Genomic DNA, 25,196 nt, shown 5'->3' with positions numbered 1-25,196 from the left:
GTTAGCGAGACTTTGAACTTGTAGTGCTGGACTCATCCACCACTATCACCCAAAAAAAAAATCAGGTCCTGACCCCATACAACTGAATTTATCAACTCCAACTTGAAAAATGCATTTACTTCATCTACAGAACAGACTGGAAGGAGATCCATTCTCATATCAACCAAGCACACCTCCTGCCATTCAGACTGAGGAATTCAGCACAGACTAAAACAAGGAAAATAATAATTAACATGGTTTTGTTTAGGTTTACATCCATTCTAGCCACTCTTCATCATCTTGTACCAAAAACAATACTGTTCGCTTGCAAGTGCTCACTCTATTCAGCATTTCATCAGTAAATTTATATTACACTACTTACTATTTTAACTTTGTCCAAAGATGTAATACCATCTGCCTTGCCACTTGAGCTCTCAAAAGAGATTTTTTGCAGACTGTGAGAATTTTTCATTGTTGTAATCCCGGGCACTGTGTTGCTATTGTTGGATGAAAAGTTAGCTTTGTACTCAGGATGTTGCACCATAGGCCTCACCGTTGCCGTAGTCACAGATTTTTTGGAGCAGAGTTCATCCATACTCTCGGCCTCTTTGAAAAATTTTTCATATTTGTCCAGGTAAGAAGGTCTCTCTGGAAGCAAGTAATAATGGGTGCTGCTAACTTTCTTTCCATCTTTTACTATTGGCAGGATGCAAGGTCCCTTTGTGTTATCCTTTCCTTGTGCTTGAATGACTTTGGGTGAGGCATATTTTGGGTCAGAGGCGAAGCTCTGAGTGGTGGGCATTAACTTGCTGGGAGATGTTGAGAGGTATGAACCTACAGTTAATGTTGCCATTGAACATGCAGTTGTCCTTTGTTGTGGAGAACTGACAGGAATTGCCATAGGACTTGGAGTTCTTGAGGACGGCTGGGACAATGGATCCCTGGGAGGAATTTGTGGAGGCTTGTCCTCTTCACCTCCAGATGCAGGCGATAACTCGCCCGACCATCGACCTACCTCATTTCTCCTTAAAGGCCGAGGAGGAATGGGAATCCGCGGTGGGATCTGAGGTCTTTCATCAGAAGTAGTTGGAGATACATTTGCTGACAAGGTGGGACTTGGTGTAGAGGCTGGAGTTGAAATAACAGGGACATTAAGTCTTTTCATGCATTCTTGTTGAAGTTCCTCGAATATCTCAGCTGACTGAGAGAAGCTGGTCTGTTTCATCTGCCTTGGTGGTTGAAATAAATTATCCTCCACTTTGAGCTTTCCTTTGCCATCTGTGTCATGTACAAATGCATAATTAGTTTCTCCTGCTTCTCTATTTCTTGGCAACTGAACAGTTCCATATTTTGATACTTCACCAATCAACTCAGTGTCTAGACTGTTAATGGAGGAGACTTCAAAATCATCTTCATCCTGAGCAACATCGTCATAGGCTGGAGGTGGAGGCAGGGGCTTGGAATCCCAGTCAACTATTGGGACAGGGTGCAGGGGCCTGGGCAAAGTTCTGGTTGGACTCTGGGGTGGTGTCTTGTCCAGTAGCGAATAAGAATCCAATACTAGCTTGGCCAGTGTAGGAATAGTGTTCTCCAGTACTGGGGATGGAGTCTGACTTATCTGTTCATCTCCAAAGTCAATCAGAGCCACCTCGTTAGCTGTATGACCTGACGATTTACTCCAGTCTGATTGCTTCACAGCCAACTTTGTGGCGGAAACACGAGCAGCAGGTTTGTTGAGCTTTAAAGTCTTCATCGGGCCCTGTTTCTTCAGACTGAGCTTTTTTAGAGGTAAAGAGACTGCGGCTTCCTCCTCAATCACAGGGTCATAGACAGGCTCTGAAATATATGCAAAAACAGAATTATTCATCTCAGAATTCAGAAATTAAATAATTTTAAAAAGGTCACTACAGCCCATTCCTATTGAGCATTTACCCTATTATTTATATATATTTGTTATAAATAAGCACTTGAGCAGAATTCACCATGACGTATGATGTAGACATGAATGCTTTACCTTTCCCATGACAGAATTTACCATTTACAGCGCAAAAAGAGACCATTCAGCCCATCCCATCTGTGCCGGCTCTTTGCTGGTGCAGTTCAGAAATATTCCACTGCACTGCTCTCTTCCCATACCCTGTATCTTCCACAGCTTCAAATATTAATCAAATTTTCCCTTAAAGTATGCAAAAGTCTCTGCCTCAACCATTTCCTTTGGCAAAGCATCCAAGCTCCCAACAACTTGCTGCATGAAGAAATTTTCCCTAATCTCTCTCTTCATGCTTCGTGATAATTTTAAATTGATGACTCTTCATCACATTCTCCCCAAACCAGAGGAAATAGTCTTTCCCTATTCACTATCATCCTTCTTAATTTTATAAACCTCCATTAAATCTCCTGTTAGCCATTTCTGCTTCAGTGAAAATAGCCCCTGTAGCTCATGTCTTTCTTCATAACTATAGTTTCCCATTCCTGGTATCTTCCTGGTGAATCTATACTGTACATTCTCCAGGGCTGTAATGGCCTTATTGTAATGGGTTGCCCAAAATTGTATGTGGTCTAACAAATGCTTTGCACAGATTTTTTAAATTACATTTTTATTCCTATAATCTATGTCCCTTATTTATAAAACTCAAAATGCTGTTGGTCTTTTTTTTTATGGCTTTATCTACCTGTACTTGTACTTTCAAGGAATTATATATTTGAAACCCTAGCTCTCTCTGTTCATCCACACCCTCCAACATCTTTCCATTGAGTGTGTACTCCCATTGCTTGTCTGGCCATCCCATAAACCTGAAATTAAATCCCATTGTATATTCTCTATTAACAGCACAATTTGATGCACTGCTATGATTCAGTGACATGCAGAACTCTGAATCACTGTGCTGTGGAAGATGGAGATGGTATCCACGTAGTACCTGAAGTGCTGTCCACCATAAATGTACTGATTTAGTGGCCTTTTGACAGCATTGTCATTTTTGTTTTTATTTTTGGAAAGAAAGAACTAGCTTCTATATAACGCCATTATGCCCTCAGGATGTCCCAAATTGCTTCAAAGCCAAAGAATTACTTTTGAACTGTAGTTACTGTTATTATGTAGGCAAAAACAGCAGCCAATTTGCATGCAACAAGGTCCCACAAACAAGAGATAAGTGACCACATAATTTGTTTTTGTTTTGGTCATGTTGGTGGAGGGATAAATATTGGCCAGGACATTGGGAGAATTCCCCTGCTCTTCTTCGAGTAGTACCATAGGGTATTTTACATCCATTTAAACAAGCAAAGGTGGCTTTGCTTTAACTTTTCATCTGAAAGACAGTACCTCCAACAATACAGCACCTCTGCACTGAAATGTCTGTCTAGATTGCCTTATCATAGTATCATAAGGTTTCGAATAGCAATGGAAAAGGACAGGGACCTACTCTGAAGTAAAAATACTTAATTGGAGGAGGGCCAATTTCAATGGGATGAGAACAGATCTGGCCCGGGTAAATTGGAATCAAAGATTGGCAGGCAAAACTGTAATTGAACAGTGGGCGGCCTTTAAAGAGGAGATGGTTTGGGTACAGTCTAGGCACATTCCCACAAGTCAGAAAGGTAGGGCAACTAAAGCCAGAGCTCCGTGGATTTTTTTTTTATATTCGTTCATGGGACGTGGACGTCGCTGGCAAGGTCGGCATTTATTGCCCATCCCTAATTGCCCTTGAGAAGGTGGTGATGAGCCGTCTTCTTGAACCGCTGCAGTCTGTGTGGTGAAGGTTCTCCCACAGTGCTGTTAGTAAGGGAGTTCCAGGATTTTGACCCAGCGACGATGAAGGAACGGCGATATATTTCCAAGTCGGGATGGTGTGTGACTTGGAGGAGAACGTGCAGGTGGTGTTGTTCCCATGTGCCTGCTGCTCTTGTCCTTCTAGATGGTAGAGGTCACAGGTTTGGGAGGTGCAGTTGAAGAAGCCTTGGTGAGTTGCTGCAGTGCATCCTGTGGATGGTACAGACTGCAGTCACTGTGCACCAGTAGTGAAGGGAGTGAATGTTTAGGGTGGTGGATGGGGTGCCAATCAAGTGGGCTGCTTTGTCCTGGATGGTGTCGAGCTTCTTGAGTGTTGTTGGAGCTGCACTCATCCAGGCAAGTGGAGAGTATTCCATCACACTCCTGACTTGCGGAAAGGCTTTGGGGAGTCAGGAGGTGAGTCACTCGCCGCAGAATACCCAGTCTCTGACCTGCTCTTGTAGCCACAGTATTTATATGGCTGGTCCAGTTAAGTTTCTGGTCAATGGTGACCCCCAGGATGTTGATGGTGGAGGATTCGGCAATGGTAATGCCGTTGAATTTCATGGGGAGGTGGTTAGACTCTCTCTTGTTGGAGATGGTCATTGCCTGGCACTTGTCTGGCGCGAATGTTACTTATCACTTATCAGCCCAAGCCTGGATGTTGTTCAGATCTTGCTGTATGCGGGCTCGGACTGCTTCATTATTTGAGGGGTTCCGAATGGAACTGAACACTGTGCAATCATCAGCGAACATCCCCATTTCTGACCTTATGATGGAGGGAAGGTCACTGATGAAGCAGCTGAAGATAGTTGGGTCTAGGACACTACCTTGAGGAACTCCTGCAGCAATGCCCTGAGGCTGAGATGATTGGCCTCCAACAACCTCTACCATCTTCCTTTGTGCTAGGAATGACTCCAGCCACTGGAGAGTTTTCCCCCTGATTCCCATTGACTTCAATTTTACTAGGGCTCCTTGGTGCCACACTCAGTCAAATGCTGCCTTGATGACAAAAGAGATAATGAGTATGATGAAACGGAAAAAAGGGGCGTACGACAGGTGTCAGGTTGATAACACAAGTGAGAACAAGGCAGAATATAGAAAGTTCAGAGGGGAAGTGAAAAAGGAAATAAGAGGGGCAAAGAGAGGGTATGAGAATTGACTGGCGGCCAACATAAAAGGGAATTCAAAAGTCTTCTACAGGCATGTAAACAGTAAACGGGTAGTAAGGAGGGGTGGGGCCGATTAGGGACCATAAAGGAGATCTACTCATGGAGGCAGAGGCAATGGCCGAGGTACTAAATGAGTACTTTGCATCTGTCTTTACCAAGGAAGAAAATGCTGCCAGAGTCTCAGTAAAGGAGGATATAGTTGAGATACTGGATGGGCTAAAAATTGATAAAGAAGAGGTACTATAAAGACTAGCTGTACTTAAAGTAGATCAGTCACCCGGTCCGGATGGGATGCATCCTAGGTTGCTGGGAGAAGGCTGGAAATTGCGAAGGTACTGGCCATAATCTTCCAAACATCCGTTGATAAGGGGGTGGTGCCAGAGGACTGGTGAATTGCAAATGTTACACCCTTGTTCAAAAAAGGGTGTAAGGATAAATCCAGCAACTATAAGTCAATCAGTATAACCTCAGTGGTGGAGAAACTTTTAGAAATGATAATCCGGGACAGAATTAACAGTCACTTGGACGACTGTGAGTTGATTAGGGACAGCCAGCATGGATTTGTTAAAGGCAAATTGTGTTTAACTAACCTAATAGAGCTTTTTGATGAGGTAAAAGAGAGGGTAGATGAGGGCAATGCAGTTGATGCGGTGTGTATGCGTTTGAGAAAGTGCCGCATGGTAGGCTTATCATCAAGTTTGTGGCCCATGGAATAAAGGGGGCAGTAGCAACATGGATATAGAATTGGCTAAGTAACAGGAAACAGAGAGTAGTGGTAAAAGGTTGTTTTTCGGACTGGAGGGAGGTGTGCAGTGGTGTTCCCCAGGGGTCGGTGCTGGGACCACTGCTTTTCTTGATAATATATTAATGACTTGGACTTGGGTGTACAGGACACAATTTCAAAATTTGCAGATGACACAAAACTTGGAAGGGTAGTAAACAGTGAGGAGGATTGTGATAGACTTCAAGAGGATATAGACAGGCTGGTGGCATGGGCGAACACATGGCAGATGAAATTTAATGCAGAAAATTGTAAAGTGATACATTTCGGTAGGAAGAGTGAGGAGAGGTAATATAAACCAGAGGGCACAAAGGGGTACAGGAACAGAGAGATCTGGGGGTATATGTGCACAAATCATTGAAGGTGGCAGGGCAGCTTGAGAAAGCGGATAAAAAAGCATACGGGACCCTGGGCTTTATAAATAGAAGCACAGAGTATGGAATACTATCAAAAGTATGGAAGTCATGATAAACCTTTATAAAACACTGGTTGGGCCACAACTGGAGTATTGTGTCCAGTTCCAGCCACCGCACTTTAGGAAAGATATTAAGGCCTTAGAGAGGGTGCAAAAGGGATTTACTAGAATGATTCCAGGGATGAGGGACTTTAGTTACGTGGATAGACTGGAGAAGCTGGGGTTGTTCTCCTTGGAACAGAGACGGTTGCGAGGAGATTTGATCGAGGTATTCAAAATCATGAAGGGCCTAGACAGAGTAGATAGAGAGAAATTGTTCCCGTTGGCGGAAGGGTCAAGAACCAGAGGATATAAATTTAAGGTGATTGGCAAAAGAACCAAAGGTGACATGAAGAAAAACTTTTTTACACAGCAAATGGTTAGGATCTGGAATGCATTGCCCGAGGGGGTGGTGGAGGCAGATTCAACCATGGCCTTCAAAAGGGAACTGGATAAATACCTGAAAGGAAAAAATGTGCCAGGCTACGGGGATAGGGTGGGGGAGTGGCCTCCTTCCGTGCTGTTACCCTTCTATGATTCCATGATTGTGTACTCGAATCTTGGACCTTCTGACTCAAAGGCAATAGTGCCACCAGTAAGCCAAGCTGACACTTACATTTTTAAATGAAGTTTCACTGGTTTTTAAATGAAGCGTTACAGCCACACTTTCAGAAACAAACTTTCATAGTGATCAAAGAGGGAACTAGCTTTTCAAATTTCCAGCATTCTGTGAGACTATCTTTCAATGATAGGAAACCACAGTATGAATGAACATACAGTATATGAAGTTATTAACTTCATGGCAAGATCTTGTGGGTTAGGTCCACTGAATAATAAAATAAAAATGCTTGCCCCAAGGTACATGGAATTGACTTAAAAGCAAATAATATAGATAACATTTAGCCTCAAGAATGTATTCTGTTAGTGGACTTGCCAAGTTGGACTCTAAAATGATCAAAACTGCACAAATCAAATTTGGAAATTAAGTAATCCGTAAGTTACTGAAGCTTAACAAGTGAACATTCAGTCAGAAATATCATGACAGAGGTAGTGCAGCTTCCAGGTTAAATCTATACTCAGCATATTTTACTGTAATGTGTTATGAATCCTGTGAAACCCAAGCTCATTTAAATTCTACTTTTCAGCCAGTAGATGTCAACTGCCAGCTAATAAACTGAAGATCAATATCTGTTTAGTTACTGCAGCACTGAACATTGTTTTCTGCAGAACAGGCTAAATGACTAATGTAGTGTAGTTCACCATATTGGCTGATGAATGAACTTATTCACTGCTACATTGCTCTCTTATAGCCAGCTATATAGTCAGAAAGAGTCAGGAGCTGCTGTCATCTAGGACCAGGAATTGCAACAAGAATGACACAACACGTACCTCTAGGAGTGGATTGTTTAAATCAGTTATAACAAATTAATAAAGAAAAATGTAAAAACTAAAACAATTCTAAATTCAGTACACCCCTTTAAATATTAAGATCTCTATTAAAAGCAAAAGGATTAAAGAAAGTTAATCAAATTGTGGAATAAGCTGAAAGGCTTTTGTTTTCCCAAAGTCAAGCAATTGACGAGACCGTGTCTTTCTCTTGTCTTGCCTGGTCTGTGCCTTAAAGCAAAGACCAAACATTGCCAGGCTGTCAGTCACTGTAGAATGCCAGAAAAGTAGACTGCAAAGGTTGTCATTGTAGACCTCAGTTTCAGGCAAATGGTATGTGATATGAACTGAGAGATACTGTGAATGAATGCCAGTTAAATGGTCAATAAATTGTGTTGTTTTCTTAAAAAGGTACAAGACACACGCACACATAAAGCATGCAGGAAACGGCAGAGTTATCGTTAGTAAAACTGGAAAACCTGCACAGAAATTTAACTCAATTGAGACACTCAGCTTCACATACTATTTAGAATTACAAATTCACAACAGGAACACAGAAATGGATTGAAAGCCTAACTTTTCAATACTGGAAGTGATAATACTGAGCTTAACTTTTAGTTGGATAGACAATATATATCCAAAAGTAGATTTCATATGTAGAACTAAACAGAAAATAGTTCACTAAGTTATTGTTTTTCTTTGCATACTGAGGAATTTCTAATTTCTACCCAGATCAAACATCTAGTATTCTGCACTGCAAGCCACCTTTCAGTCTTCTAATCAAGAATGTCCAAAGACTAACTCAAGCCCCCTTTGTGAGAAATGCTGTAACCGATTGTTGGAAACTTGATTCCATCAATGGATTATGTACTTCATCGCAGACAGTTATGGTGGAACTGATATAATGTTGTGAAGAGACAGATTTTTGGTGTTGTAAGCATATTAAATACACTTGCCATAAAAATGACAGCGTATATTACATTTGGATATGCATGACAGCATCAAACACGCCTAGATCAGGAACAGCACATTTAGATACAGAGATGCACCCATTATTTTCTTCCAACCTCAGAAGAACACACCATTTCTGAGTAAGACTGCCAAATTAAGGGCAGTTTTGTGTTGTGAGCCTCTGTCCAACGGATAAAGACTCCTCAAACTCATTTCATAGAATCACAGAAAATTTACGGCACAGAAGGAGGCCGTTCGGCCCATCGTGTCCGCACCGGCTGAGAAATGAGATTTCATGTAGGATCCTTGGAGCGAGCAGGCAGATGAGGCTTTGATCTCAACAGTTCACACTGAATTTTAACTTAAATTGCTAAGGTGAAAGGCCAGTGTTTAACCCACTGGCCCACTCAACCCGACAAATTCTCATTATATATGTGCTAGTTGTGTGGTCAATGTTGTTCACTAAGTCTCGTGAAGGTTTGTTTGATTGCCTTAGGGAGTCTGAGAGGAATTTCTCAGAGTTTTTCTTAAATTGGCCTCAGCTTTTTTTGCCTCTCCTAGCACAATGCATGATCAGGTTGGTGGATCAAAAGTGTACGTGGCTGCACCCTGTCTTGATGGAATGGGCTTGATGGACTGGATGGTCTCTCCCTGCCCTTCTCCCTGTATGTTCCTATAATTGTAGCAAAGAAAGAACTTGCATTTATATTGCACCTTTCACGGATGTCCCAAAACATTTCACATCCAACTAATCACTTTTGAAGTGTAGCCACTGGTGCTATGCAGGCAAACAGGGCAGCGAATTTGTGCAGAAGGTCCCAAAAACAGGAAATTATATAAATGGCCAGTTAATCTGTTTTGGTCGTGTTAGTAGTTATGTTGGCCAGGACTTCAGGAGAACTTCACTACTCTTCTTCAAATAGTGCCCTACTCTTCTTATAATTGTTCCATGGGATCTCTTCTGTCTACCTGACCAGGCAAAGGTGTGTCAGCCTAAATTATGTGCTCAAGTCTTGGAGTGGGGCTTGAAGTCACAACTTCCTGACTCAAGAGTTAAGACTGAGCGAAGCTGGAACAAGTAATGTTCTATAAGGAAAAACCACACTTATGTCAGTAACTTTAATGTTACATGATAGGATTCTTGAATTATATTTGTAATTCATAACTTCAGGTTGCTCCCAGCATTACCAGTGGTAGAGCTGCAACATCACATCCAATTGCTATAAAGCTCAAAACTGCCCTCTCCAGATACAATCTAAGTTTGAAAAGTCAAAATCCATAATTGCACTGGTCAACATTTTTCATAGTTGCAGAGGACACAGTACAAAAATTTCACATTATGCTTTATAGAAATACTAGTTTAAAAAAAACATATCTATAGTGCAACTGACAGTGACAGCAGTTAAGAACAAGAGGTGCATGGGCAAAACAGAAATGAGAAACAAAGATTATTAATAAGTAAGCTGGGATTTAACAGCATTGTTTTATTTCAACAAGGATCTAATATGTTTCATGATGCAGAACTCCTGGTCCAATTTTGTCAGGAGTACTGCCAAAGAATTCCAAAAGCTCTTTGGCAGTTGAGATTGAATATTAATGAAATATAACATAGCGTGGACATGAAAGGGAATTTCTGCTTCACTAATCTGTCTATACAAGTGTTCCATTAAGTTCTTTACATTTACAACACAATGCAATGGCCAGACTCTGTTTAAGTGTGATTTAATGATAAATGAGTTCAACAGTATTGACTGTTCAACCCTTAGAGAGTGTCTCAATATCAGTTCTGTGCAGTTCCCCCATCACACAGCAAACCCATGCCTTCAGAGTGATGGTACATCACAAAATACCTTTGAAAAGAGGGGCTAAAATGGAACAGAGTGGGCAGGAACACCTTTTAAACTGGAGAAAACGCCGTAACTTACTCTTGCCAAAGATGGTCGGTTGAGGAGGACGTGGAGGTGGCTCCTCTGCAAATGTTAAGAGAGAGAGGGGGACAGCACAGGAAGAAAAGGCCAAATTCATTAGCACGATCACACCACAGTGCACCAACAGACAACGTGCATAGCACATATCATTTAACCCTTAAAGAGCCATCTGGTAGACATATATTGAGAAAAAATTGGTTGTAACCTTCACAGTGTGATGTTTTCAATAATAGAGCACCAGATTCCTAACTCAGGGACGGCAAGCTCAGATTTCAACTGTGACTGTATTTTTACCTTTATTAAACTTGCTTGTCCTAAACTGGATGCCAGTTTTTGGCCAAGATATCCCTTACATACTGCTCTGCAGTGGAGTTCTCCCTCTACAGCAGAAACACATGTCCCACTAGTCACAGAAATACATGACACAGACCCCTTTGGCTATATGGTCTAAAGATACACACACCCACACACACAAGTGGCAGACAGTGAGAGACAGTTTAACAGATGCCATTAGCAATGCATCAGGCAAGACCCGACCTAACAACTCTGTATTTGCTAGTTTGAGTGCCAAAATAGTTCAGCATCCTCATCCACCAATTACTTGTGAGCTTAGGCAGACCAGAAAGATCAACACCTCATGTAAATAAATTATCTCACGTGAGTGAGAATGGGAGCCTGACCTCGTCCTCAACACACACTAACTTTACGAGCAACAGCGCTGTACTGCTGGTTGTGGAGAAGTCCAGTGTCTCACTAATTAAAGGCGCTGCGACATCCATTTAATGGTCACTTTAGTTCTCATAAACCACATTAGGTGTAATCCATCATAGTTTTCACAAAGTTATGTGCACATTTAAGGGTTAATGATTGTGTTTCACTCAAACAGAAAAAAAAATCCAACTTACAGAGAGATTTAAATAAGACACAATAACTCACAAAAAAAAACAGGTAAATATTCATTGAGTAATTTTATATTTCAATATCCAAACCTAGATTTGTAAAAATATACATGACATATAATGCAAATACGTCCTCAGTGGCAATAAAAGTATTCATGAATATGGTTAGTGCCTAAAATTACTTTTTGACGGGTAATAAATGTGTAATTTCTATACGATTGTTAATTTTGAAGTAGAATGACAGTATAGGAATAGTACTTTCAATGTAAGTACTCTTACCTCTCCATTTAGTTAAGTAAACATGGTCCAAACAGTGTTACATTCCCATTCTACTGGAGACTTTATGGCCCCAATAATAGCGGGGAGGCAGGATGGCAGCAGGGGGGGGCAATTGGGCGCGTGGCAAACCTGCATGAACCAAACTTACCATTTCTGACGCGATCGCACGTTCATTGATAGTGGTTAACGTCCTTGCTGGGTTTCGCACCCGACAGCGAACCTGATTGACAGGCTGGCTGCCGTCAGGAGCTGCTATGCGAGGGGGGGCGAGAAAGAGAGAGAGCCAGACATCATCCGGCGCTGGAACAGAATATCGGGGAGGGAGGAGAGGGGGGCCATCGGGGAGGGGGGGAGAGGGGGGCCATCGGAGCGAGAGACATCGGACATTGGAGCAAGTTTCAAAGGTAGGTGCATTTAGTGTTTTCACTTCCTTGCATTGTTTTTTATTTAATTTATTTAGTTTCTTTTTCCCTGATCCGGCCCTTCAAGAAGTGGTGGGCAAGCTGCCCAGGTAAGTTAAAAATCTTTCTAATTACTTAAACTGTCACAGGTAAAGTGCCTTAAATACCTCAATGAGGTACATTTGGCTCTTTAATTGTCATCCCGCCGGCTTTAATTGCTGGTGGGACTTCCTTTATCGGGTCTCCCGCGCGCCGCAGGTGGGTCCCTGGGAAACTCTGAAGTCGGCGGGTTGGAGCCGGCTTCCGAACCTGAACGGGATTTCTGCAATTTTCGGAGCCCCCTGCCCCCAACGCACCCGCAATTGCCTCCTAAAATCACCCCCTATATATCTATTTCTTCAGTATCACCTCCATTATGGTTCCCCAAACTTGTTAGGGAGCCACTGAACTGACATCAGGCATAACCCTATTAGTGAGCAGCTCCAGCTACTCTTCTTGATCTTGGCTCTTTACCTAGGTATCTCAATATTAGATAAAAAATACCATCCTTTCTGATCTTGTAGAATAGCAAAGATTAAAAACCTCAGTACCATTTGAGTAATCAGCAAGGACCCTCATTTCACAGTGTACACTCAACAGGCTCTTTAAGTGTGTGATCACTAATGTACAAGGATGGTACGACGGAAAGGTCTGAACTGAAGGGTAGGATAGAGCACTTACGCTTTTTAATGTAAATCTCCAAAATAGCAACATTTTCTAAGAATGCAGTGCTAAGCTAAGGATCAGATTGGTAAATTAGATGTAGATAGATGTTCATATTTATTAAGGCACAAGTGCTGCTATAGACTGAAATATTGAAAAAACGTAACAGAGCCAGATAAAGCAGAGAAAGCAAAATGTGTGTAAAGCATGAGACTGGGGTTTTTCTTTACTTGGAGTTCTTACTTTTTGATCTTCCTGGTAGCTGGGTTGGCCTGGTCGGCTTCATATCTAGTCCAAGGACATCTGGAGGATCCATGGGATTGCCCAGGTACAACCTGTGAGAAGACAAACCAGCCACCATAAAATGTGGACAGGTAATAACAGCTGGGGAATCAAAATAGCTTTGCATTGAGTTACAGGGCAACAAATGGGTAAGAAGTGGCCATCTGTATTGGCTCCAGATGCTAAGAGTATACTTGTTCTGTTTATAGTTGCATAGAATGGACCTTGACAAGGATAGCAAGTACCAATGTTATCCCTACGTAGATGAAGTCAGCAACTTTTAATTTCAGCAACCGCTGTGAGGCTTTCACGGTATTTATCTAGCTGGAGCACATATATTATAAGTGCAGCTAATCTGAGGCTGCTGCTGCAAAAAAGGGAGCGGTCACAATGGAAAAGTGTCTCTACAACTTAATACACAGAGGAGTAGCGCAAAATAGGAACACAGGAATGCACAGGACTGAAAAAGACCATTGTAGTCCAACTGGCTGGTACAAGTGTCTAGGAAATAGGATATCCAACAATACCTCTCAATATAGTGCTGGAGTTTTTATTATTTTAATTTTTTTCTTTTTTTAACTGAAATTAAGAAAACTGTACTTAAAACATTTGAGCTGAAGTAGGTCTAGCACTGGCTGCTCCAACAGCTAAACTGATCAATAATTCCAATATCCAGCTAGACAGGGGAGGGTGGATTATGTTTCTGTGTACTCATGCTCACAGAAAGTACAAACACGACATGGAGCTGTTCTGTTGAGTCGTAAACAGACAGATTTATTCAATCCATCCATGCAGGTTTACCACTAGGACATGCATGTAAAATATTAACTTCTAAAACCCAAAACAAATATTTTACAAGAGAAACTCTAGAAAAGCAGTTCAGAAAGCATAAATAAGCTGAAGCTGACCAACAATCCTCAATCATCCTGAGTATAAAAGTCCAATTTTTGAATATAAAGTCAATCATTTTCCAGTCTAATATGCAATCCAGTCCCGCTCTATGCTGGAAATGGTTGTGTTGCATGTAATTAATCTGAAATCAGTGATGACATCACTGCATTTCTCCCCAGCCCCATACACAATAGAACTCATTCATCTCACTAACCTGTTAATCATGTCAGCAAATCAAAAAATAAGACAGCTGCCTCAATAGATTTTATTATACAACTTCATTTTAAATTATAATAGTAGTAGGTGTAATGTTAGTGAATGACTGGCAACAAGATCAAATATTTTGATAAATTTATTATTATTTGTCTGTAAGGAGTATGTGGGGTTAGATTCTAGCATTTAAAGCTGATTTTCAAAAATAAGAAGTGGTAAACTCCCCTGATGGCACACAAATAGTATTCTACTGAGCTAGAGGACCAGGAAGGTCCTCGGTTTATGCCTAGCTTGTGTTGTTAGCTCATGTCGGCCAGTTTGGGGTGTGGGGTGCACTACAATTGTTCCCTGAATACGGGGGAGGGCGGTGAAATCAACAAGAGTTTCTGCTTCTGATGATTAATAAAACTGGAAGCATGCATGTATATGTTTGTGTTGACAGGATGTTGTTAAATGCCTATGGTCAAGTCACTTGTTGAAACGCACTGTCCAGGTTCATACATGAATAGTCGTGGGCAAAATACCAGACGCTGCCAGCACCATAACTCAGCATTAGTCACTGCCTTAAAGAGAAAATAATGAGGTGGGAGGCAGAACAAAGAAACAAGAAGCGTATAAAGGTATAAATGCAAGTTGTTGTTGTTGTAAAGGCAAGAATGGAGGTCAGCAATTTAATGCTCAAGTACGGATTGTGCGTACGGACTGCAAAACAATACAATTAAACCCCCAAATATGGAGTGCGTTTCATTCATTTAAAGAAACAGCCCTTCTCGGAAGAAATTAAAGTGGAAGTGAAACTGTGGCTTTTAAGTATACATACACTTAAACTGGTATAGAGTTCAGTGGAGTAAGGCGTATTCCGGCATATATGCAAACTCCTACGTACTCATCTATTTTGTCAGGAAAGCCCCAGCAGCGCTCAAGTTTGGTATCTCCATGCCCCGTGTGAATAAAGCTGTTCTTGAGCGGATGGCTGATGTCATGGGCTGAAAGGCCTGCGACGGATGTCACTGTGTTTCGTGGGAACTGTCCCACCTTCAATGTGCGTTTGTTCTGACCTCTCCACCAATAATTTTCAGCCCTGCAAAAAGGGAGGTAAAAACGCTTATTAAAATTCTAAGACCCCGATACGATGACTTTTTAGGCAGACAGCAGACAGCCAATTTTGTTAGTAGTTTATGAAAATTCAATCTAATTAGCATTTATGATGTTAATATGTTTTAGTTGTTACCAATAGCAAATACATTCTCCAAGTTTCAAAGGTGAGAAGAGTTTATTTGTGTTTACGTATGCTAAATTAGTGGTCATTAGTACTTAGTTAATATGTTCTTTTTACTATAAGAAAATATACTCTCCAAACTTCACAAAGATTGAGGTGAGGTATTGATAAATGTGGAAATGTTTGTGTTACGAGTGTGCTCCTCACACTCCAACAGGAAATATTTTGTGAAAATTAAATGTGGCTTATAAATGCTTGTAATAAAAACAAATATTTCTGTTAAAATTCTACTCCCCGGTTTGATTTCCAGTCTGTGCGGTTAGTTGTTTTGAACTAGGAGTTGGGTGCTGAAATTGACAGGATTTTCATCTGCTCATGGCAGCTTCCTAAGGTGCTTGCAATGGACTTAGGCCCACACACACACAATCAAGTGAGCCATGCCATGGAGTTGTATTTGACTACAATGAGTTCCAATAGGAGCAGCCCTTCCAACATCTAAAGCAGTGACGGAGCAGACAGGGAAGAGGAGCAGGGAGAAAATAGGTGAAGAGCTAAGATACCAAAGGGTGAACACAGGGTACAGAAGAGATAATGTAAAATTTAAGAGTAAGACTGTAGGAGACATAAGGGGAAGCAGAAAGAGTTACAAAAAAAAATTGCTGGCACTACTCCAGAACACTGGAACACGCTTGTTGGATTCAGTGTCTAGGAAAGGCAATGATGGTATGACCACAGCTGACATGAGAAGATCTACCACTTATTTGTGTGGAAAATTTGTCATCTTCCACGGACTGGTTGAGAAATGGTCCTATGCCTAGCTCAGCGGCCAGACAAGGGACTCTCAATACAATCTAGAAGACAAAGAAAGTCACAATAGGGGAAGGGTTGTGGAGGCCCTTACTGCACAAATGGCAGTGTAAGAAGAGTTGAGACTTAGTGACTGATAACCCTTGAGTCACAGCTATGGTCTCCAGGACTACGTGGAACAAAATCAACATGCTTCGTCAAGTCCAAGTAACTTTTCTACTGCACAATGTTTGACAAAGCGACTCAGGTAGCAGAAGCCTTTCTTGTTTAGCACAGCAGTTGTTCACAGTCATCAACAACAACTTGCATTTATATAGCGCCTTTAACACAGTAAAACGTTCCAAGGCACTTCACAGGTGCGATTATCAAACAAAATTTGACACCAAGCCATGTAAGGAGATAGATATTAGGACAGGTGACCAAAAGCTTGGTCAAAGAGGTGGGTTTTAAGGAGCCTCAAAGGAGAGAGAGGTAGAGAGGCGGAGAAGTTTAGGGAGGGAATTCCAGAGTTTAGGCACCAATAATTCAGCCAAAGCCCCATCTAACTTATGCCAAGTAGCTCTTCTGCTTCCCCTTCCCCTTCCCCTTCAGGAGAAAGGTGCTCAGGAAGCTGTCATCTTCCTGGGGGAGCAGGGAGGATGTTCCCAGTTGGGTGCTAGTAGTTCTGTAAGAGTGCCTTCTAATGGTGGCAAGAGACTCATTTGCTGTCTTTGTCCTCTGGGAAAGGCTATCATGTATTTTTTACAGAATCACAGTACTCTCAACAAAATGAGACGATGCTACTAACCCACAACGACTACTCCACTTAAAAACAAGTCCAACAAGAGCAATGTGAACCTATTGCCAATTATTTCACGTTTATTTTGATCACCCTTCAAAGTTTACTGCATCTTTAAACGATCCTTCAGCAGGTAAAAACCCACATGCAGTTTAGCACACAAAGTTCTATCCCTACACAACTTCACACATTGTCTACTACACATAGCTTTGTCCCTAAACATCACACGCAGTTTAGCATATAAAGATCTGTCCCTGCACAATGTCATACACTATCCAACACATGCTGCTTCCGTATTATCACATTGCTCTAGCATACAAAGCTCTGACTCTACATAATGCAAAGTCAGTAATACAGGTAGATAACCAACCCCATCAATAGTTGATAAAGAAAGCTTTTTCATCCTACAGCATCTATATTTTCATGCAGTGATGTCACTGTGATAGGTCTGAGATTTGCCTTGTTTTGAATGATAAAGTTGATAGGCTTGTAATATTTCTTGAGTTTGACCTGTATAGTGATCATTTTAAATCGGTTACTGGATAGCGGGGAGCAGTCAGTCCAGTTGGAATACACACATTACCAGACCAGGACTCCCACAATCCATGTCTGTTCTCTCCACAGATGCTGACTGGCCAGCTGTGGATTTCCAGCTTCTTCAGTTTTTGATCCATGGGTAATAGCTACGTAAATAGAGTGGACTTTCACTTCCATTTTGCCTCTAATCTCTTTAATCACATTTGAAGAACCGTGAATGGCCATGCACAGGATATGGATTGTGGAAGCGTTCTCACCTGATTGTTCATCACCCAGGTAGGTTGGTTGAAACAGTCTGTTTGATTTGTTATGGAATAGAAGACCAACAGGTAGCCTTTCACACTTTCTCTGTCCAGAAAGATGTAATTGTTCAAAAACTTGATCACTGGGCTACGAGACAGGGACAAAGCTAATTGTTTGGGATTTTTAATCCATCAAGGTGTGAGAGTTTATTGCAGTAGATATTTCAACCAGAATGTCTGGTGTTGCTCCATGCACAGAGCCTGCCTGACAGATAAATATTGGAACCTTTTCTTAGTTCACTAGCTCTTTTCACTGTTCTGGCGAATGGGTGAAGGCAAGCAGAAGATTACATGAGTTTGCCTTTCTCACATAAATGCATTTTTATCAACGACGCAAGTCGCATAAATTCCTGATGAGAACTGCTAGACGATTCTGGACTTTTGTTTTGTAACAGATTTCTCTAAGTTGATATGAACTTCTGTGATTTATCTATCTGCTGTTGTATGATTCTGGCTTCTGCTATATTTATTTCTTGATAAACCTGATTCATAGTTATAGTCTATCAAAGTATTATTTCTCTGTGAAGCAATCAGCAACAATTCACATTTATATAGCACTTTTAATGTAAAGAAAATTCCTACTGTGCTTTACAAATAAATGTAAGGAAATCCTGACACTGAGACAGGAAAGGAGAGATTGGTCAACAAGAATAATCTTCAAAAAGCCTTTTAAGTTTCTAAAGGTGGAGAGAGAGATGTGATGGTTTAGGAAGGGAGTTCCAAAGAGTATGACAGAGGCAGTTGAATTCCAAGGAATAGGACCAGGACAAGATCAACAGCTTATGAAGGAAATCCATATTATTTTCACTGTGTACCTCATCGATATACAAATTTATTTTTCACTGGGCCCACACTAACTCCCAGATTATTTCTCACATGAGATCACATTCTGGTTCATAGCAAGCATGCCCTTGCCTGTTGAAGAAGCCTTTACATTGTGCACAAGATAAGGCATCTGGAGGACACCCAAACGATAATAATCACATTCACTGCATATACTCAACAACACTCCAGGCCAGGGTTTTCATACACCGTGGATTGAGGGAAAACTGACATTATTTGCCACAATTAAAACAGCCTGACATCTAAGGTTATGGCAAAATTTGAGACTCTCAAGATAAATGCCAGATTATGGTTGACACCTATAAAGATTGAGTAATATTAAATTGCCAATCTCACTGATCCGATTAGTGGATTTTCCACAGTAAAAGTAATATTCAGAATAAAGAGAAAATGGCACGTGAACTAACGGTCCAGCTCACATTTCTCTGGAGAACTAAAGTTGTTATAAGGACCAGGTATCTGGTATTTTAATCAAGATAGCCAACCTTTACTTTACTAGTAAATGTGGAACATTACTTTTCAGGAGACTTTTCAATGTTTGGGGGAAGGAAAGAGCCCAGAAGAATTATATCTCATTTTCATCTCAATGAAGTAATGCGCAACACAACAATATTTTCATGTCATGCTAGCGGATCATAATACGACTGTCATCATACTGAAAACTGTTCTCACAATAACAACAACAACTACTCGCATTTATATAGCACCTTTAATATAATAAAACATCCCAAGGCGTTTCACAGGAGCGTTATCAAACAAAATTTGACACTGAAGCACGTGAGATATTAGGACAGATGACCAAAAGCTTGGTCAAAGGCGTAGGTATTATGAAGTGTCTTAAAGGAGGAGAGCGAGGTAGAGAGGCGGAACGGTTTAGGGAGGGAATTCCAGAGCTTAGTGTCTAGGCAGCTGAAGGCACAGCACTCAATGGTGGAGCGATTAAAATCAGGAATGCGCAATAGGCCAGAATTGGAGGAGTGCAGAGATCTGAGGGTTATAGGGCTGGAGGAGGTTATGGAGATCGGGAAGGACAAGGCCATAGAGGGATTTGAAAACAAGGGTGAGGATTTTTAAATCGAAGTGTTGCCGGACCGGGAGCCAATGTAGGTCAGCGAGCAACAAGACCAACAATGCCTCTTTATATGAAACTTTAGGATTTGTTTCTTGTTTGAGGTCATCCTCAAAAAGAGTTGGCATGTTGTAAATAGCCTTTTTCCAACAAAATGTTGTACTGCCATGCATAAACCCAGAGTTCAAATCTCAGTCTGCACTCATTCAATTATTTTTCTACTTAGGGCCACCAGATGGAGCACTTCGTGGGAGAGAAAGATATTGCTGAAAGCAACAGCTCCACTCCACAGAAGAATGACTCTTGCTTGCTAATTGTTAAGTTACATTGGTTCAAATAAAACACCTATTAACTCACTGTGTCCCACCATCTTGACTGAAGCAAAGGAATCGAATAGGGGGTGTGGTAAGGAGGAAGAGACTGGAACAAAGGCACAAAGTTGTCCTGTAAACTTTAAGGATTACAACTTTCTACTGACTTACTGGACACTGATAATTCAAAAAGTATTCAATCATTTTTCATTTAATAGAGAAATCAATATCAATTTGACAACATGCATGTTAGTAATCAAGTTAATTAAGATGCACTTGCTTTTCTACCTCTTTGCACCTTGCACCCTGACAAGGCTTTTAATTAACAGCAAATCGGAACACAGATCAATCAAGTCCCAGTTTATAATGCCAAAGTACAAAAAGCTTCAACTGAGAAGAACTATCAGTTTAAAGGCTCACCCTCAGTAAATTGCTTCATGGAATCTGCTGCACAATTAACATTTCACTTGTTTTTTGTGGGGTGTGAAAGGCACTAAATAAATGCAACTTCTTTCTTTCAGACCTCACATTTCAGTAAGCTTTCCTGGAGGGAGGCTGGAAGAAGGATCAGCTTTGATCTTAGTTGAGCTGATGAGTAGTATCATTCCATTAAACAAACATTATGGCACTTGGGCACTCTCCACTGAATTGATCGGTGTTCCTTCCAGACAGCAATGTAGTGAGAAAAGACACTTCCTTACAGACAGTTGCTGTCTGCAGTATCAGGGACTGGCTTTTATCCTCATTATCTAAATAATATTCTGTGTGGGTTTGTGCCCTGCAACCATTCATGTTTGTGGCCTCACCCACCGGCCAAAACATGCCGCATACACAGAATAACATCCGTGATAGGCGGTGCACCGAAAGGTTATTGCAGGCTCTCGCAGGGATCAGCTAACATGAGGAACAGCACACTATTCAGAAACTCTACACCTCAACCTGTTTCCAGAACATGCCAGAGCCACACAAGTGGAAAATTACTCATGAGTGGGTGGATAGAAACTGATGCCAAGTTTCACTGAGCAACCTCAGTCAAAAAAAAAACAACTGCTGGTGCCGATCTATATTGAGAGCAGTATGGTACCTAATGGAGCTATCAGAATATAATTGACTTATATAAAAATCCCTCTTCAACATAAGTTTTTTCCCTCTCCTCATATCCCAACCATCTGTGAATTTCCAGGATTGTGCTCTGTGCTAGAAGCCCCCCAATTTTCTTCCCTCCTTTCCTGGAGATGCTGATTCTTACTGCAGTACAGCTCCACAAGCAATCGGACCCTTTTGGTACGTTGCACAAGTGGCCATTCTCCACATGTGAGCCTGGACAATGAGGCTTGGCCGGCTATTCAACTGTCAGGGGCTTCACAGCAGGGTCAATTCCTATCCACATCTTATTTCCAAACACTTGCAATTTCCGGCAGTAGTCACTGGACTCCAGTCGGGTAAGTTATTCCTGGCTGATTTAAGGCCAAGAAGGACCAAAAGCTTCCTAGACTGAGATCAGCTATCTCAGCTCAGCTCAAGGATCAAACTTTTGGCCTGGCAGGTCTGCCTTCCTCAGTCCCAAATAAGTTGGTGCCTTTATCATTGTTTCTTCACCAAGGAAGAAACTGTGGTTCAACATACCATGGTGGCCTCCAACCTCCTGTATAGACACAATATGATATCAGCAGAGACTCTCCCCTGGAACTCACTTGGTTGTGTGCAGACATATAATCGGCACACTTGGTGCAAAGTTTAATTTTCAAAAAGGGCACTTTTGACAAAAGTCAGGAATTGTTGACCTCCATTCTTATCATTTAAAACAATGATAGTTCTAACTTTTGTATGCAAAGATTTTTAAAATAATTACTACACTTTATTTGCTTTGCTTTTTGGTAACACAAAAGTAAAGAAAGGACATTATCAAAGGACTTGTTCCTTACAAGTGGAGAAAAACAAAGTTCCCCTTATCCCTAGCTGTGTTGTTGTGTTTGGTTTCATATTAAGAATTTTTTTTTTCTCCCTGCCACTTGTTTCTTCCCCTTCTCCAAAAGGCATTCACTCCTTGCCAGGGTTATTTCATGGGCTCCCACTTGTACCTTGCCCAATTTCACATCAGTTACGTATGAGCCTCGACAGCAAGCGTTGGCGTGCTACTGAACTTCAGGGGCCATCACAGATGAACCCAATCCTGTCCTCACCCAATGGTTAAATGTGTGCTTCCCACAAGAGTCCCTGGATAGTGAACAAAGCAGCATGAGCTTTTGACCACCTAACACAGGACGCCAAGGACAATTATAGAGCCCCTTCTGCTGTGCTGGCAAGGATCAGCAGTATGCCATTGTTTTACGGAAAATAAAATCCTGTTGCAGCTGCAATATGCAGACACATACATACATACCTGCCCTCGATAACTGTGATAATGTCATTCATCTGAATCTGCAGTTTGTCCACTTCACTGAAGTCCTGCAGGGCTCGCATGTCTGTGGGCTGGGCCTGTGCCACAAATACATCTTTTAGCATTGCAGACACAAAACTCAATCTCTTAAACAAGATATTACCTACCAGTGGAGTGATAATTCAGACAATTGAAATGTGAAAACCAGCACACACCAACTCCAAAAGGTAGGACCCATTTCCATCCACACACACAGGACACCCAAAATCAGGCCAGTAGGTTCCAAATAGAGTAGATCTGGGAAGTGTGCTCATTTCCCAGCAGGAAGGATGGACAGACAGGAAGAGTTAACCCAGCGTGCCCATGCTTCCTATAGCAACCACATTCAGCATACAACTGGATTAGGCCTGTGCCTTTCGAGGTTAGGGATTAGTGAAATAAAAGGATGGAGAGGGAGGTATAATTACGCTTCACAAGTTTAAAAAAAATTGAAGTATCACTGAACACTTGGGAGCTAAATTCTATATTTAATTTGAAAGCTATGCCAAGATTCTGAACATCAAACTATATTCTGCAGGTCCATACATTGTGAGCAGCACTCTGTCAGCCTGCAGCCTCTCAGCAGTTTCAAGTTTTGATGGACTCGAGCTGCTTTCTTTTGCCTACAGAATTTTCTGATGGTTGATCCTGTGTTTGGAGTGCTAAACTATTTTTGATTGAATTTTTCAACCTTTTTTTTGACACGAGTTATTCTTAATTATTATCTTTCTTCTGTCTTCTCGTTAATCAGCATGTCTGTGCCTTGTCCCTGCTTCAACTCCAACACAATGAAACAGATTGGAGATCATCCCGAGTCACTTCAGGGCGAGTAGTAAGTGCACCATTACCACAGAGTGCCACATAGATGTGGTATCAGTATGTTAACTCACCTCGATCAGGAAGTCTCGGAGTGCCACAAACGTGGGTCGGTCCTCAGGTTTGTGGGCCCAGCATTGCAGCATCACATTGTAAATATCCTGGGGACAGTCTTCAGGCCTTTGCAACCTCTCACTCTCCTTATCAATCTTGTGCAAAATCTGGAAAGGGGGAAAATCACAAAGTTGTGACATGCAAAAACAGTGGGCCAGGTGGATGGATAAATTCCCTCCATAAATCATCTTAGTCCCACATACAATTCACAAACATAGACACGCACATGCATACACACAAGTATAGACTAACCATTAATAAGTTTGCTGACACAGAGTAAAATAATTATATTTGTAAAACTAATATAAACCTGTATTGTCCTGCACAAGACACAAATATATGCAAATATACACACATGTAAACAAGCTCAGCCACAGATACTCTGAACTACGTATAAAACAGCTGCACATACATATACTCGAGCCAAAAAAAACAGGCAGTGAAACACACACAAGCAGTGAAACACACACAAGCACTTGTACACACATACCTGTAGACACACATACACAGACTAACCTTTAATAAATTTGCTGACACAGAGCAAAACAGACAGATATACCCACTCATACATTTGCCCCCATACATACCATCAACTTTGAGCCACATATAAGGCAAATGCATAGTGAAACATACAAAAACACACTGACATACAGACGCTCAAAATTAGACAAGTTTGTGTCTGGTACCTGACTCCCATTGAGGCCTATCCAAGGCTCCTGGCCGTATGTATACATCTCCCACAGAGTGACACCAAACATCCAGGTATCACTGGCATGTGAGAATGTCCGAGTCTTCAGACTTTCAGGGGCACACCTACCAAAATAAACAGACCAAAGACATTTGATAACAACAGTAAAAGAACAGGCTCCTAAACACATGAGTGAGTCGACTTTTTGGCTTTAAAATCACTGGAAGTAAAATGGGTTATACATTTATTTCTATAAGGATCATACAGCAACAGCTGAATTTATACTCACGTGATAAAATCAAGGCTGTACTATGAAAACTCTGATCAGTGAAATAACTCTGCAGCTCACTATTCTTGGTTGTGTACCACAACTAGAGCAGATAATTAAAACATAAACTTGCAGGGATGACCCAAATAAGTATTACTACTAGAGAAACTGAACGCCAACAAATCCTTTATACTCTATGTAAACTGTTCCTAAAGCACTTTACAAAGTGCAACAGCACCCCCTACAGGTAGAGATCCAGTATGGTATTACATGAACAAAAATTCAGGGGGGTGAATTTCCACAGCTGTACCCCCCAGACTCTTGCTTGGGCACCCTTGGATAGTTAGTGGGCACGAGAGTTTCCAGCAGCATAGGGCAGGCGTTCGATCACGAGGCATCTGAACTGGCGCGAGCGTCCATCAGCCCTGTGAAAACAAGGTGCCCCCCCACTTACTCCCGCAAACTCTGGTGGAGTCAGTGCTATAGGGCAACGGCAGGCATGATCCCAGCGTAACTGCCAGGATCGTGGTCCATGGATTTTTGTCGCCTCATATTTAAACCAAGAAAACAAAAGTGGATACTGATAATGTAAAGTATTTTACTCATCCCAGCAAACTTATGATAAAATTAAATTCAGTTGAACAGTCCCAACAACATCACTGCAACATTGTAGAGAAAGCATTATTGAGGAAATGTATATTATATATTGGACTTATTGGCAAATGGTGCCAAATTATCAATAAACTTACAGTAATAACGCTCATTAGTTCTTCAGTGTGTACATCAAAAGTATATGGTGCTTAAATCTTCCATCAGATTACAGGGCTGTCAATAACCCTAGGTTTATAACAGGGATGTATGGTGCAATAGTAAAATTAATAGTTTTACAGTTATAAATGTTACTGATGGATGTGACTGAAGTTCATGCACCATTGGCA

At 41.3% G+C, this 25,196-nt stretch overlaps 1 protein-coding gene across 6 annotated transcripts in view; it reads right to left on the bottom strand.

The window, feature by feature from the left end:
• The window catches only part of tnk2b (tyrosine kinase, non-receptor, 2b), a 195,535-nt gene that overhangs the window by 21,260 nt on the left and 149,079 nt on the right, over window positions 1-25,196 (bottom strand). For 4 of the 6 annotated variants that reach the window (XM_067995162.1, XM_067995158.1, XM_067995160.1 and 1 more), the window contains exons 7-13: window positions 23,989-24,115; window positions 23,263-23,409; window positions 22,337-22,431; window positions 14,974-15,168; window positions 12,945-13,036; window positions 10,343-10,462; window positions 362-1,815 (exon numbers count right to left, since the gene is read on the bottom strand). In XM_067995162.1, coding sequence (XP_067851263.1) covers window positions 362-1,815; window positions 10,343-10,462; window positions 12,945-13,036; window positions 14,974-15,168; window positions 22,337-22,431; window positions 23,263-23,409; window positions 23,989-24,115 — 2,230 coding nt within the window. The remainder of the gene's footprint in view (window positions 1-361; window positions 1,816-10,342; window positions 10,463-12,944; window positions 13,037-14,973; window positions 15,169-22,336; window positions 22,432-23,262; window positions 23,410-23,988; window positions 24,116-25,196) is intronic. The other 2 variants (XM_067995159.1, XM_067995161.1) reach the window with 2 other exon arrangements.

This window comes from Heptranchias perlo, chromosome 13 (genome assembly GCF_035084215.1).
Source record: "Heptranchias perlo isolate sHepPer1 chromosome 13, sHepPer1.hap1, whole genome shotgun sequence".
In the NCBI taxonomy this organism is placed as follows: Eukaryota; Metazoa; Chordata; class Chondrichthyes; order Hexanchiformes; family Hexanchidae; genus Heptranchias; species Heptranchias perlo.
This window is presented reverse-complemented; position numbering and strand designations above follow the sequence as displayed.